The following is a 16,030-nucleotide window of genomic DNA, read 5'->3' on the forward strand; positions in this document are numbered from 1 at the left end:
CTCTTTGGCATCTGTGCAAGGATGAAATCAGACTAGAAATGACTGCTCTCCTCCATAGAGGGGATTATATCAGGTGCTTTGATGATTAAATCTGAAGCAAAAATTAACAGATTTTTACTGTTTGTGGTTCATTCAGATGTATGTTGGAAGGGGCTGAGAGCAGGTGTCAGAAAGCAGAGAAGAGATGAAGTTGTGAGTTCTGGAAGACTACTCTTAGTGATAGGAGCTGGACCTGGCCTTCACTCAAAATCTAAGCTTGTTATTTAGATCTCTTTTATAGACAACACGTCTGGAAAGTCCTCCTTTGGACAGTGATTTGTTTGCAGGCCACTGCTTGGGCCACCTGCAAGAACAAAGTAAATGCTATATCCGTTGGGACAACAGGTGCCATTGCTAGAGACTTTTCCTATCCATGTACATAAGTTACCACTTATGCACACCACTTATGATGGGGGGTGAATCAAATGTTATAACAATGACGCTGACTTTTCAAATATTCCTCTACTTTTTCAGATTTACTTAGTTGCTTGCAAGACCAGAGGTAAAATCACAATAATTTATTCTTTCTCATATGCTCAGTAAAAAATGGCTGATATTGTATGGATACAAAATACAGTAACAGCAAAGGAATGCTAAAATAGCACATCTTTTTGAAAGGCATTTAACTTCTTTCAGAAATGCCTCTTAAATTATTCACCAGGGTAACACTTATTTCCTGTGCAGCTATGAGGAACTCATGAGCTGGACAGAGAAAGGATCATCTGCTTCCCAAGTAGCCTCTTGTTGGTGCATTCCTCAGGCTTTGCTTGACCTTCTGATTCCTCAAGCTATAGATGAAGGGGTTGATCATAGGTGTAACAACTGTATAAGAGAGGGAAACCATTTTCTTCATATTGCTTGAGAGGCTGGACCTGGGATGCAAGTGAATGATGCCTGCTGTGCTGTAGAAAAGAGTTACTACCACCAGGTGAGCTGCACATGTGGAAAAGGGCTGCCTCTGGCCCACGACTGAAGGTGTCTGAAGAACAGCATGAATAATGAGAAGGTAAGAAATAATGATCAGTGAAAAAGGGATCATCACTGTTATGACTGTAGCAATAAAAATCAGTAGATCAAACAAAGCTGTGTCTGCACACACCAGCTTCAACACGGGAGAAACATCCCAAAAGAAATGATCCACCTTGTTTCTCCCACAGAAGGGCAGAGTAAATAGCCACGTGGGAAAGATCAGAGCAACAGGTATCCCAGAGAGCCAAGACCCAACAGCCATCCTGAAGCAGAGATCCCTGTTCATCATGGTGCCATAATGCAGCGGGTGGCATATTGCCACTTGTCGGTCATAAGCCATTACACCTAAGAGAAAGCACTCACATGTGACAAAAAGTATAGCACAACTGAGTTGCAAGGCACAAGTTGTGAAGGAAATAATTTTTCTCTCTCCCAGCAGAATCAAGAGCATCTTGGGGACAGTGCTCAGGCTGTAGCATCTCTGTCAAGGTGAGATTCTTTAGGAAATAGTACGTGGGAGTATGCAGGGCAGAGTCAGTGGCTGTGATCACCACAATGAGAGAGTTACCTATTATGGTGGCCAGGAATGTGACAGAAATCACTGTGGAAAATAGGAGTTGCATCTTGCCACATAGGCCAAACCCTCAGAGTAAGAAGTGGGTAACAGTGGTTTGGTTTCCAGGCTTTGTTTCTTCATGAATTCTCATTGTAAAAGAGAAAAAACAAAAACAAAAACCACATACACCACGAATGGATTAGTAGCTTGGGACAGACCAGTGGTCTCAGAAGTACTACTGCAAGTAATATGGGGCATAGAACATGAGATGAGGCTTAAGATTGGATATGACTGTGACCTCTGAGTAAAAGATCTCTGCTGGGGAACCTGTACAAGAACATCCTTGCAGTCACAGGCTGAGAATCACCTGTAACTTAGGTGCAAAGAAGATAAACCTACAAACTTCCAATAACTGCTCTGTGCTTACGTTCTACAGAAAGAAGTAGATACCTCCAAAGTTTGGGTTATGTTATCATATGAGTGAGATCTGTGGTCAGCCAGAAGAATTCCAATTTCAGTTGGCTGGATGTCTCTCAGTTAACTTCAGTGTCTAAATGTTTATAGTCACCTGGATGTGAGCTAGGCAACCTAGAAACAATTTGTATTTAACAAGGAGAAATACGGCACAATACAGAAACACAGTTCCTAAGATGAATGTCCAAAGATGCTCAGGTTGGTGGTATCACTTATGATGAAATTCAAGGTGTTTCATGTCATGTCAAGTTCCACCACACATGGTGAACGAACAGTTGGATATCTGGAATTAAGTGAAATTCACTTCGTGCTTGGTTCTCAAAGCTACGTGATACGGCTATCTTTTGAGTTTCCACCTACTAACTTGACTCAAGCAATGATGACCTGACTTTTATTTTCATTGTCAATCCTACCTGCAAAAGTACAGAACAAATCTAACCAAGCTTAAATCCATACAAATATTTACATGCTTACACTTTTTTCATCAAATTATATAAAATCCATATCCTGAATTTTAACTTGAAGTAAGCAGCTCTTAGAAGTAAGAAGATGCTCTCTGTCAGACAGCAGTCTACATAATGTGGTCACCTGCATCTGCTCCTTGCTGCCATTTTCTTGGGACTTAATCATCTCGTCAGATCTGCCAGTGAGTTTATTTGTCTGGGAAAAGTCCTGGTGTTTCAGCCAAAGTCTGCTTGGCTGATATTTGAGACATGCAGATGCAATAATAGAATATATATATGTATTCCTCTTCTGTACTTATACCATTTGGAGTGAGATAATCTGGCAGAGAGGATCTGAACATGAGCTTTGCTGTAACAAAACTAAGAATTAGCTATTATTCCTCAGGACAATGTGTAAGTGTCTCAAGAATTCCAAATGTCTAATGAAAAAAAGGGCTTCGTCTATTATGAAGATATATGTATATACAGTGGGAATTTGGCTTCAACCTGCAGGTGAAGAAAAGCTCTTATTACCTAAACAGCAATGAAACTGTATCAATAATAATCATAAAATAGCTTACAGTTTTGGAGTCTCTGGGTTCTCAGAGTTTCTGAGCTCATCTTTCAGTTTTATTTCACAGTGGCGAAAGAGAAAATATGTAGGTGAGTTAGAGAGACACTGTGATTCGTTTGTTCAGTATATTAGTCTGCAAAATAGGCTGTTCCACTTATGATTGTTTTTTTTTGTAAACAACATAAAGAGGAAATTAGTATTTAGTCAGTGTGATTGATCTTCCTCTACCATAGGCGTTTAAAATAAGACAAGCTACTCATGTGAGGGAGATTTTATTTTTCTAAGACAACCAGGTGATTCAGATATAAAAATCTGTATTGCTAGTGCATAAGGGTAGGTTGGATAAATTCCTTTTGGATATCTCAGCAACTCTGGGCTCCAATTAGAGAATTAAACCATGCAAACACACTTACGTTTTGTTTTGCTTTTGAAGCCAACCAGCAGTGAAGAACAGAAATGGAAATATTACCTTAGGATTCAAAATGGATTGAATTTTCTCTGTCTCTCCAGTAGGGATAATAATTCCAAAGACACAATGGAAGAGAAATTATCAATACAGAGGAAAAATGAAATCAGTTTTCCTCTGTAAGAGACAGTATCTCCTCCCTGATTTCAAAGGCTGCTACAGCTAAAGGGAGGAGGTATTTGGGTTTTCCTGTGCTCCCTGTAGGCTCAGGTTTCCAGACAGTGGTATGCTGTTAGGATGAAATCATGTATAAAGTGTTCTCTTTGAAATTCCTGGTTTATATAAACATACTTGTGGTTTAACCCTGGCAGACACTTACGTACCATACAGCTACTTGCTCACTCTCCCCAGGTGAGATGGAGAAAAGAAGGCGAAAGGTGAAAATGCGAGAACTCATGGGTTGAGATAAAGACAGTTTACTAGGTAAAGCCAAAACTGTGCAAGAGCAAAACAAAGTGCTTTGTGTGGTAGTTAAACTTTGGACAGCTACTGGAGTCCTACGCAGCCACTCTCCCTCTGCCCCTTCCCAACAGGTCAGGGGGAGTTAATAAGCTGAGAAAGCTCATGGGTCAAGGTAAGGACAGGGAGATCACCTACCGATTGCTGTAATGGGTAAAGCTTACTTCACCTGGGGAAAATTAATTTAATTTATTGCCAATTAAAATAGGCTGGATGGCGAGAAACAAAGCCAAAATACTTTTCTGCCACCGTCTCCTTTTCCTGGGCCCATCTTCATTCCTTCACTGACAGCTTCACTTGCTCCAGGTGACATAGGATGGGGAATGAGGATTGTGGTCAGTTTGTATCGGCTCCGCTCTGTTACTCCTCACAGTGATTCAGTGTGGGTCCTTCAGGGTAAACGTGCTCCAGGGTGGGCTCTCCATGTGCCCCAGTTCCTTGCAGGAGCAATCTGCTTAAGGGGTTGAGGTCAGGCAGAGGTTGTTTATTTCTCTAGGAATAGGTGAGAGTGCAGGGCAGCAGGGATTGAACCCTCTCTCATTGAGGATGTTGGCATGAAAGAGAAGTGCTGGGCCTTTCATATGCTTACGGCAGACGTAAACTGCTTTGTGAAGGTGCCTGATATTGTCAGAGCAGTATCTATCTAGAATGATCCTCAGCAGAAGTTCTTAGTGTTCCTGCTATACCAGAGACTGCAGCTGCGTGGCTGGACATAACTCATGCAGTTCACCCAGCTCTTAAGGTACGTGACTCAATTCTGGGGCTAGAGCGACCAGCTTCCATCCTAACAAACACACAAGCTAAGTTTCTTTCTCAGTGAGATATACCTGAAGTTAATTTTGTCCTGCTCTAGGTCTGCATTTCTTTATGCCAGTGACAGACAGTTAGGCACCTGACTGTAGCTGTTACCTGAGACAGACAGCTTGTCTAAAGCCAATGAACCCTCTGGTTTCTTTTGCTTTTGAGATAATTCAGCTTCCTTTGCAGAGGTTGTGGAGAGCCACTCCTTTATTGTCCCCTGAGACCAAGGGTTCTTAGTCTCTGCCTGTCTCTTCAGAGCATTCCCCAGTTTGTGGTATGTGTGTGGGCATGATTGTGCATCTTGTTATCAGTTTACACGATGAAGCTGCATGGGATTGTTAGAAATGATTACCTTTCAAATACTCATGCTCTGTCTTTGCATGCAGAAATGCAGTCCAGAAAGCCAAAATCCAACCAGAATTGGGAAAGTGTGGATCCACTGCTGAATGGTTCAGGGTGACACAGGACATGGAAAATGTTGAGATAGCCAAAGTCTTCTTTGACTTGATCTTTGCTAGCAAGACCAGTCTCTGTGAATCCCAGGCTTCAAAGAGCAGGGGTACATACTGGAGGAAAGAAGAGAGATGTCTGGTGGAAGAAGATCAGGCCAGGGAGCACTTAAACTGACTGGATGTATATAAGTCCATGAACCCTGTCAGAATGAGCCCATGAGTGCTAAGGGTGCTGGCAGATGTACTTATATGGCCAATCTTCCTGGATTGCTAGAATGGATTGGGTTGGAAAGGACCTTAAGGATGATCTAGTTCTAAGTCCCCTGCCATGGGCAGGGATGCCTTTCACGAGACCAGCTTATGCAGAGTCTCCATTCAACATGGCCTTGAATGATTCTGGAGATGTGGAATCCACAGCTTCTCTGGACAGTTTGTTCCAGTGCCTCACAAGCCTTCATAGTATGGTATTTCTTTCTTATGTCTGTTCCAAATCTATCCTGTTTCAGTTTAAATCCATTCCTCTTTGTCCTGTCAGTACACTCCCTGACAGAGAGTCTGTCTCCATCATTTCTGTAAACCCCCTGTAAGTACTGTCACTCTTAGGGCTTTCTGGTGCCTTCTTTCCTCTAGGCTAAACTACCCCAACTTTCTTGGCGTTTCTTCATAGGGGTAAGGCTCCAGTCCTATGGTGATCTTTGTGGTCCTCCTCTGGACCTACCTTAACAGATATTTCCTATGCTACAGTTCCCTCTCCAGGATGCAGTACTCCAGGTGGGGTCTCAGGAGAACGGAGTAGAGGGGGAGAATCTTCTCAGATTGCTAGCTACACTTCTTTCGATGCAGCCCAGGATATGGTTGACTTTTGGGTTTTGGGTGCACGTTGCCAGTTCATGTCAAGCTTTTCATCCCCCAGGAATGCTGGTTTCTCTCCTCAGGCCTGTTCTCAATCCAGTCTTTGCCAGGTTACATTCATGTTTGGAATTGCCCAGTCCCATGTGTAGAACCTTTCATTTGGCCTTGTTGAACTTCATGAGGTTGAGTGGTCAACTTGCTGGGGTTTTCTCAATTCCAATGTCCACACTGCTGACAAGGATGTTGAATAGTTTGTCTCAATACTGACCACCTAAGGAGCACCGGTCATCAGCTGTCCTCCCGTGGACATTGAGTTGTTGACCACAACATTTTGAATGCAGCCATCCAATCAATTCCTGGTCCACCGAGTGAGTAGTCCATTTGTCACATCCATGTCTCTCTTTTAGAGTCAAGGATGTCACGTGGGACAGTATCAAATGCTTTGCACAAGTTTAGGTAGATGACATCAGTTGCTCTGGAAAATCCTTGATCTGTTGTGCTGGTTGGAAGATATGCTCCGACTGTGGAGAAGGATCATGTAACTCCTAGATTAAAAAAGGGTAAGAAGGAGGACTCATTGAAGTACAGGTCAGTCAGCATGATCTCGATCTCTGTGAAGGTGATGAAGCAGCTGGACTTGAAATCCCATTTCCAGATATATGAAGGACGAAAAGCCTACAGGTGTACTGAACTTCAGTAAGGAAAGCAGCAGGCAAAGAACAACCCCAAGAAACAGGACATGCTGGGGGCTGCTCTGATGGGAAACAGCTATCAGAAAAGGCCCTGGTGGTCCTGATGGATCCCAAGTAGACCAAGACTCAGCTATATTCCTTTTGGGGCAAAGGTCAGCTGCTGATTTGAGACGATCCTCTGTCTCTCCAATAATGTCTGATCCTACAATTACAGCTTGAAGCTTATCAGTGAGTCTCACAAACACACGTAGTCTGAATAGAGAATACCTTAAATGGAAATTATTTGGAAACCGAGTTGAATAAGATGAAAGGACAGAGGGCACTGATCATAGAATCATAGATTTACCAAGGTAAGATCAAGATCAAGTAAATCATAGATTTACCTCCAAGACGATCCAGTCCAAACATCCACCTACAACCTTCCCCACTAAGCCATGTCCCTCAGTACAACATGTGAATGTTTCTTGAACAAGCATCGAGTTCTGGGGCCCTCAACACAAGAAGGACATTGAGCTGTTGGAGTGGGTCCAGAGGAGGGCCATTAAGATGACTAGAGTGCTGGAGCACCTCCCCACTGTGGACAGGCTGAGAGAGCTGTGTTTCTTCAGCCCAGAGAAGAGAAGGCTGCAGGGAGATCTTATAGTGGCCTTCCACTATATAGTGGCCTGAAGGAGGCAAATGGGAAAGCTGGGGAGGGACTTCGTGTAAGGGCATGTAGCAACAGGACAAGGGGAAATGGCAAGAAAGCAGAAGAGAGTAGATTTAGACTAGATCTTAGGAAGAAATTCTTTACTGTGAGGGTGCTGGGACAGTGGAACAGGTTGCCCAGAGAGGTTGTGAATGCCCCCTCTCTGGAGGCATTTCAAGGCCGGGCTGGATGGGGCTGGGGCACTTGGTCTAGTGAGTGGTGTCCCTGCATGTAGCAGGGGGGTTGGAACTAGAAGGGTCTTAAGGGACCCTTCCGATCCAAACCATTCAGTGATTCTATGATTCTAGCACTATGAGACTTATGTAACAAGTCAGTGTCCATTTTTTTGGTAAGCTCTCTTTAAGTGCCAGAAGGCCCCAGTGAGGTCTTCCTTTTCCTCCAGTCTTTGGGTACGGTCTCGCAATGAGTTCTTCATCCGTCAGACAGTCCACCTGTCAAATTCTTATCTTTCCACTTTGGAGAGAAGGATGTTATGGGATACCATGTCAAAGGCTTTACTGAAGGCTAGACAGATTACATCAGTGGCGCTTCACTTTTCCACAGACACAATTACGCTAAAAAAAAGGGACAAGGTTGGTCAGGCAGGAGCTGCCTTTGTTGAAGCCATGCTGGTTATGCCATATCACCTTCCCCTCTTTCATGGGCCTTAGCATAGCTTCCAGGAGGATCTGCTCCATGAGTCAAGTTGATGAAGTTAGGAGTGCCAATGAAGCTTCAACCTGATTAAAAGTAGTAGTGATAACTACATGCAGAATGACAAGTTCCTCAGAGAGAGAAGCTCTGTTTTGTGTAATTTTTTTTTTTTTTTTTGTATTGTTGAGATGAAAGAGGCTGTAGGACAACACCATATCAAATAGGCAGTAGATGCTGTTACTTTCCATCTTTCTCCTGAGACATCCACTCTGTGTCGATGTCTCTTACTTTTTTTTATTTTAAACGAAATTTTATCTCTTGCAGATTTCTCCACCTTCTCAGATATGAAGTTATTCCTCTTTTTCTTGTTTTGACCTTACTGATGGTAGTTTGGACTACCCACTACTGGAAGGACATTGCTTAGTGAAGTGGATGCAGTGGAAGAACACAGTGAAAGCATGGTGAAGATGGATCTGACACACGTGAGGGAAAAAGAGAGTGTGGGAGACTGGGTTTGTTCATGCTTTGGAAAGCAAACTTTACAGGAGATCCTGTTGCTTACTGAGAGTACTTTGTGCATGGATATAGACAGAATGGAGGTAAATGCTTCTCTGGGGAGCGTGGTGATACAGTGGGAGGTGATGTGTACAAGTCAAAGCATGAGAAATTTGGATTGAGTACTAGGGAATGGCAGTGCAGGGACGTGATTGTCCTCTTAGACTCTACCCTTGTCCCGCCTCATCTGAAGTACTGCACCCAGGGGTGGGGATCCCAGCACAAGAAAGACATGGAGGTGTTAGAATGGCTCTAGTGGAGACCATGAAGATGATCAGAGAGCTGGATCACCTCTCCTACGCAGGAAGCTTCCTCTTCTTCCCCCCCAACTAGAAAATAAGTTAGGTGTAAGTCTTTTTCTTTGACTGGATATGTTGATCAGTTCAATAGATAAAAGATTAGTCAGCATCTGTGAAATAGATTGGCTATGTTAGATAGATGTTAGAATGTTAGATACAGAAGACAAAAAATGTGGTTAGGAGGAATAGGAATAAGTGATTAGATCAGCTGTGGTCAACTGAGAAAACTAGGCAGAAACAGCAGATGTTGTGCGGCACACCTTGATGTCATAATGCCTTTTCCCAGATGGATTTCAGCGAGGAACAATTCAGTGCTTAAAAGCGACAAGTAACATGTAAGAAACAGAAGCACTGATTCCTGATAGAGAATAACATCTCTGACTCCTCCAGTGTAGGTGGCTGACTAACATTTTGGTGAGTCAAGAGTATTGTTAGATCTAACGTTTCAAATGCCTGTTATTCTGGAGGTTATGCTAATAGCATATTCAGCCATATATAGTCAGTTTTTTTAGAGTGGATATTTATGTATGTAAACTGCCTTATGCTACATGTTTGCATTCTTTATGTAACCACTTTAAAGAACATTTTGTTTGCTTATTGTTTTCCTGCTAGAAGAATAAGCTAAAGATGTGTGAGAAAGAGAGTGGGATGGATATATATCGTAATTTTAAAACTGCGTACTCTCAAAAAAAGTATCTGGTGGAATGACCAGGAAAGAATGACCAAGAAATGTGCCTATCTTTGTTTTAGCCTCTTTGAAAAATTTTGGAAGCAATCTTTTTGTCATTAGTTTTATTCACCAGCATTAATTGTCCCTGTCTGAAAGCACAAAGGAAAACAGTCATCTTGCAAAATTTGCAGTCTGTACTGGAAGCCCCAGATACCTGTGCACTAGTAAAATAATCTTAGGGCTTTTTTAAAATCCTTTTCTTGTTTTACTGTGTACGGACAGGAATTACGCATAGTGCTAGGCAAACTTACCCAAAACAGAAAAGAAGTGAGAGCATTTTGGAAGATCAGAGATACTTTTCCTACAACCTTAGATTTACCGTTGTGATGTTGTGAGGGACTGTACGCTGACTCCTGTCTCGTTCACGTGCTGTCACTCAACAAAAAGGCATTGTTTAGCTCAAGTACATAGTTCAATAACAGAAACAGTGTGTGATCGCACGCTAAGGCATCATCTTCTTATACTCTCCGCAGTGCACCAAAGAAATGATGATGTTTGTATGGAACCTTGTAGCACCTTTTGTTAGTTGTTTTTGAAAAAATCTTGAAAATTCTGCAATTTTTAGGAGCAAAGTACTATCTGGAAGTGATGGTGAACATTAGAAAGGTGAAAGTTAAAATTGGCTGAAAGAAATGTAGGCAAAGTAGTAGAAAGAAAGCATCAAGAGTGAATCACCATATGAATCTTCATGACTAGGGAGTTAATTAAGCTTTGTTGATGAAATCAAAGGCTGTAGCGGGGAGCTACAGATAGCCAGAACTGAAAAAGAAGTGTGGCTGAAAATGAAGCAGCAGCAGTGTTTCATGTCTTATGTATTCTTCTGCTGTGCACAGATGAAAGGCTTTAATATTTACTTTCTGCAACATTTTTATTCTTCGTTCTTGTTCTAGACAGAAAGGACACAATAGAGTGACTTTTGTTCTTGTTAATTTCTCACTTGATTCTACTTGTAGAATCTACTCTACAAGTAGTTTCTACTTGATTTTATATTGGATTATATGTGTTCTGTTTTCCTCTTTTTTGTAGCTTTGTATTAAAAGAGAAAAAAAGGAGTATTGTAATACCAGTATTCCTCACACTGTAAAACCTTGACATTTTGCCTTTGATCTTTCTTGTTCTAGCAATGCTGAATCACACGGAGGTGAGCGAGTTCATCCTTTTGGGCCTCACTGACATCCAAGGGTTACAGTACTTTTTCTTCATTTTATTCCTGTTGCTCTACTTGACTAGCGTTCTGGGAAATGGTGTCATTGTGACCATGGTCATATCTCAGCCCCGGCTCCACACACCGATGTACTTCTTCCTGGGGAACCTTTCCTGCCTGGACATTTTCTACTCTACAGTTACTGTTCCCAAGATGCTGACTGGTTTTCTCTTTGGGCGTCAGCCCATTTCTTTTGGCGGGTGCTTGGCCCAGCTCTACTTCTTCCACTTCCTGGGCAGTACTGAAGCTGTGCTCCTGGCCACCATGGCCTATGATCGCTATGTGGCCATTTGCAACCCTCTGTGCTACACCCTTGTCATGAACCCAAGGACTTGTCTGCTGCTGGCCATGGCCAGCTGGTTCCTTGGTTTTGCACATGCCATGATGCATTCAGTCATGACCTCTCAACTGAGTTTCTGTGGCCACAACCACATTCATCACTTTTTCTGTGATATCAAGCCACTGTTGACCTTGGCCTGTAGTAGTACCAGCCTCAACATGACTCTCCTCAATGTTGTCACCACATCAATTGCTCTAGGCCCATTCATTCTCATCGTCCTCTCCTACCTCTACATCATCATCTTCCTCTTCCAGAAGGTCAGGTCCCAGGAATGTAGATGGAAACCCTTCTCCACCTGTGCCTCTCATCTTACAGTTGTGGCACTATTGTACGTACCGCTGTTCTTCAATTATACACCTCCGTCTTCATCCAGCTCCTCTAAAAGGGACATACAAGTGTCTATCATGTACAGTGCCATCACCCCAGCTCTAAACCCCTTGATTTACACTCTTAGGAATCAGGAGGTGAGATCAACTTTGAACAGTACGTTAGGGAGAAAACTTTTTCCTGGTGGAAAGTGGCAAGGACAAGACTCATAACTTGGTTACACCACTTCCCATATTTACAAGAGAAGAGGTCAAAAAGATTCTGTCTTACAAGAGACTGAAGAATACTCACTATGTCACATGGAAGTTAGGAGTTCACAGCTGAGATCTAAATTGGGAGATAGTCAAGACCTTGATGTTTCTTCTGTCATTTTAGATGTCCTATCGTAACCACTCTGATCTCTAGAAAAGACGTATGTGTGTCTCTTGCAGAACCTGAGCAAAAGCAGACAGCACCGTGTAGTTCTGCTGTATAATAAAAGGAATTAAACTACTACCTGAAAGCTTTGTTTAGAAAGCTGAATGAACCTCTTCATATAAACACTGGGTGTTCTAAGTAAGCAAGCATACATTACATTTTTGATGTTGCTTAGACTGAGAAAGATATTATCTACATTTGACTTAAGTCAACTCTTGTGAGGCATCTGTATCTTTTCACTGAGTGCAAGGGGAGCCTTACTAATAAAGCCATATTAAAATGTAAATGTAAAAACAGTGGTGAGCACAGACAGCACATGTTTAGACAACTATGAAGGCAGTTCCAAAAGTAACACCAGGCTATATATGACTTCTTTGTGGTCCAAGCATGACAGTCATCTCTCTTTCCAACTTGGTGTGCAGAATGGCTTTTGCCCACTGAAAACAAAGCCTCCTATTTCTTTCTGTGGCAAGTGCAACAAATAGAACGAGTATGATAACATTATTTGATAAATTCACAGCTACAAAACACTATTTTTCATCATTGGCACCGCCATTAGCTACACATTCTCAACAGTGACGATTGAGAGCCTGCATGGTGTCCTCCTTGTAAAAGTCTGCATCAGTGGAGACGACCCTGCTGAACATCACCACTGCTGAAATGCTCCACCCACCATCCCACTGTGGGGAAAGAGCAATTGCATTGTGTATCACTTCTTTTGTATATTCTTTTATTATTATTATTATTTACACTTCATTTTCAGTGCTATTAAAATGTCTTAATCTCAACCCATGAGTTACTCTTTTTTCCAGTTCTCTAGCCAGGGCAGAGTGCGGGCAGAGTGAGTGAATGACTGTGTGATACTCAGGAGCCCACTGGATTAAACAGCCACTGCTTATATTGGATTTCTCCAGGGTGCCATCTTGTATACAAACATTATGTACAACGAAAAAAAATGTGAATGCTCTTTTTGTAATACTCATTTCAGTACAAAGGGGGAAGGTGATTTTCAATTTTCTACTATATGTCATCTAGTGTCTGTGTCCTGTGTCCCTGAGTGTAACATGAAGAAATGAAGAGCGTTTGAGAATTCATTAGAAAAAATAAAAAAGAAAATGAGTGAGATTCTTATTGAGCATACAAGAATTTGGAGGGCTGTGATATGAATGGAGTGGATAAGGGTAGAGGTAGGAAAAGAAAGTTTGGAATGATCTACATTTTTTTGTGGAACAATTTCCACCTATCTGAAATTCACACTCAATTTTCTTTTTGCTGATGCTTTGTCATGAGCACACTAAAATGTTTGGAAAAAGGGTCTTTCAGCTCCTACTTAGAGCCAAATGATCTGAGCTTATGTCGCAGAGCTTGTGGTTATTGCTCTTTTAATGACAATATTGCTGCACTATAGTCAATGGCTGTAGGTTTATCTGTTGTATTTGACATGGCCAACTTTAACTTTGTTCTGAAACTGATGTGTTCTGCAGCTTCTGCCTCTACTACCATGCCACCAGCTTCCTTGTCTGACATCATGGGCCAATGTAGTAAGACAGCAAGCATTACTTTCGGGGCAGCCCTCTACTTTCAGAGTAGCTTTAATGTTGGGCAATAAAGTGCCAGTAAGCACATGACACGCTGCAATTCTGGTTAGAGCTGCAGCAGTTTATTTTCTTCCTGGTAGCTGACATGGCGCTGTGTTTTGGATTTAGGGTGAGAAAAATGTTGATAACGTGAATATTTATTTGTTGCAGAACAGTGCTTACAGAAAGCCAAGGACTTTTCAACACCTCATAGTGCTTTGCTGTGAGGAGGCTGGGAGTGCAGAAGAATCTGTGAGGGAATAGTATCAAGGCAGCTAACAGAAATTGTCCACAAGATACTCCAAACCGTGTGGTCTTGCTGAACAATAAAACTGGGGTGAGTAGGCTGGGGAGGATGGGGACACTCAGTAGGTGATGAGCAATTGCACTGCAGCACTTTTAAAAATATTCTTTTATTATTACTATTTAGCTTTGATTTTCTGTGCTGTTGAATTGTCTTTATCTCAACCCAGAGTCACTCTGTTTTTCATTTTGCTCCTGAATCACCCTGCAGGCAGAATAAGTGAATGACTGTGCGATACTCAGTTACACACTGCTTATTTTGGATTTCTTTCAGGTTCCATCTTGTATACAACAATTGAACACTATCAAAAAAATGTGAATGCTCTTATTAAAAGACTCATTTCAATACAAAGGGGGAAGATGATTTTCAGTTTTCTACTAGGTGTCATCCAGCGTCTGTGTCCTGTGTCCCTGAGTGTAACATGAAGAAATGAAGAGCGTTTGAGAATTCATTAGAAAAAAAATAAAAAATAAAAAAAAAATAGTAAGATTCTTATTGAGTATCTAAGAATTTGGTGGGCTGTGGTAGGAATGGAGTAGATAAGAGTAGAGATAGAAAAAGTAAGTTTGAAATGACCTAGTTTTTTGTGGAACACTTTCCACTTATCTGAAATTCACATTCAGTTTTCTTTTTGCTGATGCTATGTCATGTGTACACTAAAATGTATGGAAAAAGTGTCTTTCAGGTCCTACTTAGAGCCAAAGTATCTAAGCTTATGTCACCTAACAGAGATTGTGATTATTGCAATGCAGATGGGAGTAGAAATAGTGTTTCCAAACAATTACAATGTGGAACAGAGGAACAATGAATTACAAAAGAAATGCTGAAATTAAAAACAACCCACATAGAACATATGTGGAATCATGTGCTACAGTCATGGAAAAATAGATTAGTACTTGAACTAAAGACAACCTTGTAGCACTGTAAAGAGTATATTTTCCTTTATCTGTTGTATTTCACATAGCCAATTTCAACCTTGTTGAATTTCAAGAGATTCTGAGAGCTGTGGTCCAGTGTGTGTTCTAAGTAGCTCATTCCAGTGCACTAAAAGAGCAAGGCAATTCCTGCAGTCCTGGGCAGGTGAGTGGAATGATTGCTGTTTATCCCCACCTCATTTCCTTGCTAGTGGTGAACATGATCATGAATTCCCAATGGGTGCCTGCATACACATACACACACACACACACACACACACACACACACAGAGCCACAAACGGATCAGCATGGACAGAAGGACACTCTATTTACAAGTCTCCAGACAACACAGACAGCGTGAATGCCTATCTTTACTAAGAGAAAATACCCTTTGTAAGCTTATCAGTCTAGACCCTGGGTCTCTACAGTTATGGCCTCCCAGGCTGCTGATCTTTTCAACATCTGTCTTGCAGAGTCCCTTCTGTGTATTTGGTAGCTGGACATTGGACTCACGGTGTCTCCAGTGACTTGTTTTTCCACTCTGGTTGCTCCAGTTTTTGTCCAATACAGGTCTCTCACTCCAGAATCTGGTTTTCAGGCCTCTTGTCATAATCAACGGCCTTATGTTCACTACCATACCACTTACACATATGCATACGCACAGATCAGAGGGAAAAACTTATGCCCGGAAATAGACAACCTATCTCAAGGCAGCACATTGTGCAAAGTAGTTGGAACCAGGCTTTTTCTAGCAATGCCCAGAGACAGGAAAGTAGACAACAGGCATCAACTGAAACAAAGAGTCTGTCAGGAAACAATTACTGTGTGTGTGACAGAGCAACGGCGGATTGCTGAAGAGCTACCCAGAGAGTCACCCTCTGCAGTGTAATTCAAAAGCATTCTGGTCATGATCCTGGAAAATCGATACTAGATGGTCCTTCATGAGAAAGTGGATGTTGGACCAGTCAAACTCCAGAGACACCTTATGACCTCAAGGATTCTGTGACTCTGGAGGGAAAATAATTACACAGAAAGGTAGGACAGGAAGTAATAATCAGGTGCAGTGGTTGACCAGACTCGCCAGGGGTCAGGCATCTGTATAGTGTGCTGCTTATATGATCTTGTCCTTGTAGAGTTTGTCCTTACATTTGGAGAGAAGAAATGGTTCTGGAAAATTTGGATATAGTGATGTTTATAGAGAGAGTTTTTTTAAATGCTTTCTTCAGTTCCTGATTCCTCAGGC

The 16,030-nt window shown here is 41.9% G+C and overlaps 1 protein-coding gene and 1 pseudogene across 1 annotated transcript; one reads left to right on the plus strand and one right to left on the minus strand.

The window, feature by feature from the left end:
• Positions 1–757: 757 nt before the first annotated feature.
• On the minus strand, positions 758–1,631 carry LOC122165420 (annotated as a pseudogene).
• A 9,195-nt stretch (positions 1,632–10,826) lies between these two features.
• On the plus strand, positions 10,827–11,786 carry LOC122165422 (olfactory receptor 12D2-like). Its single transcript, XM_042828328.1, has one exon. The coding sequence runs from the start codon at positions 10,827–10,829 to the stop codon at positions 11,784–11,786; it is 960 nt and encodes a 319-aa protein (XP_042684262.1).
• The last annotated feature ends 4,244 nt before the right edge of the window (positions 11,787–16,030 follow it).

This window comes from Centrocercus urophasianus, unplaced genomic scaffold, assembly GCF_019232065.1.
Source record: "Centrocercus urophasianus isolate 14NV4802_14NV808 unplaced genomic scaffold, USGS_Curo_1.0 seq_292, whole genome shotgun sequence".
Classification (NCBI taxonomy): Eukaryota; Metazoa; Chordata; class Aves; order Galliformes; family Phasianidae; genus Centrocercus; species Centrocercus urophasianus.

Excerpts from the sequence above, each read along its gene's own strand:
- LOC122165422 (XM_042828328.1), top strand. The coding sequence starts at position 10,827 with ATGCTGAATCACACGGAGGTGAGCGAGTTCATCCTTTTGGGCCTCACT.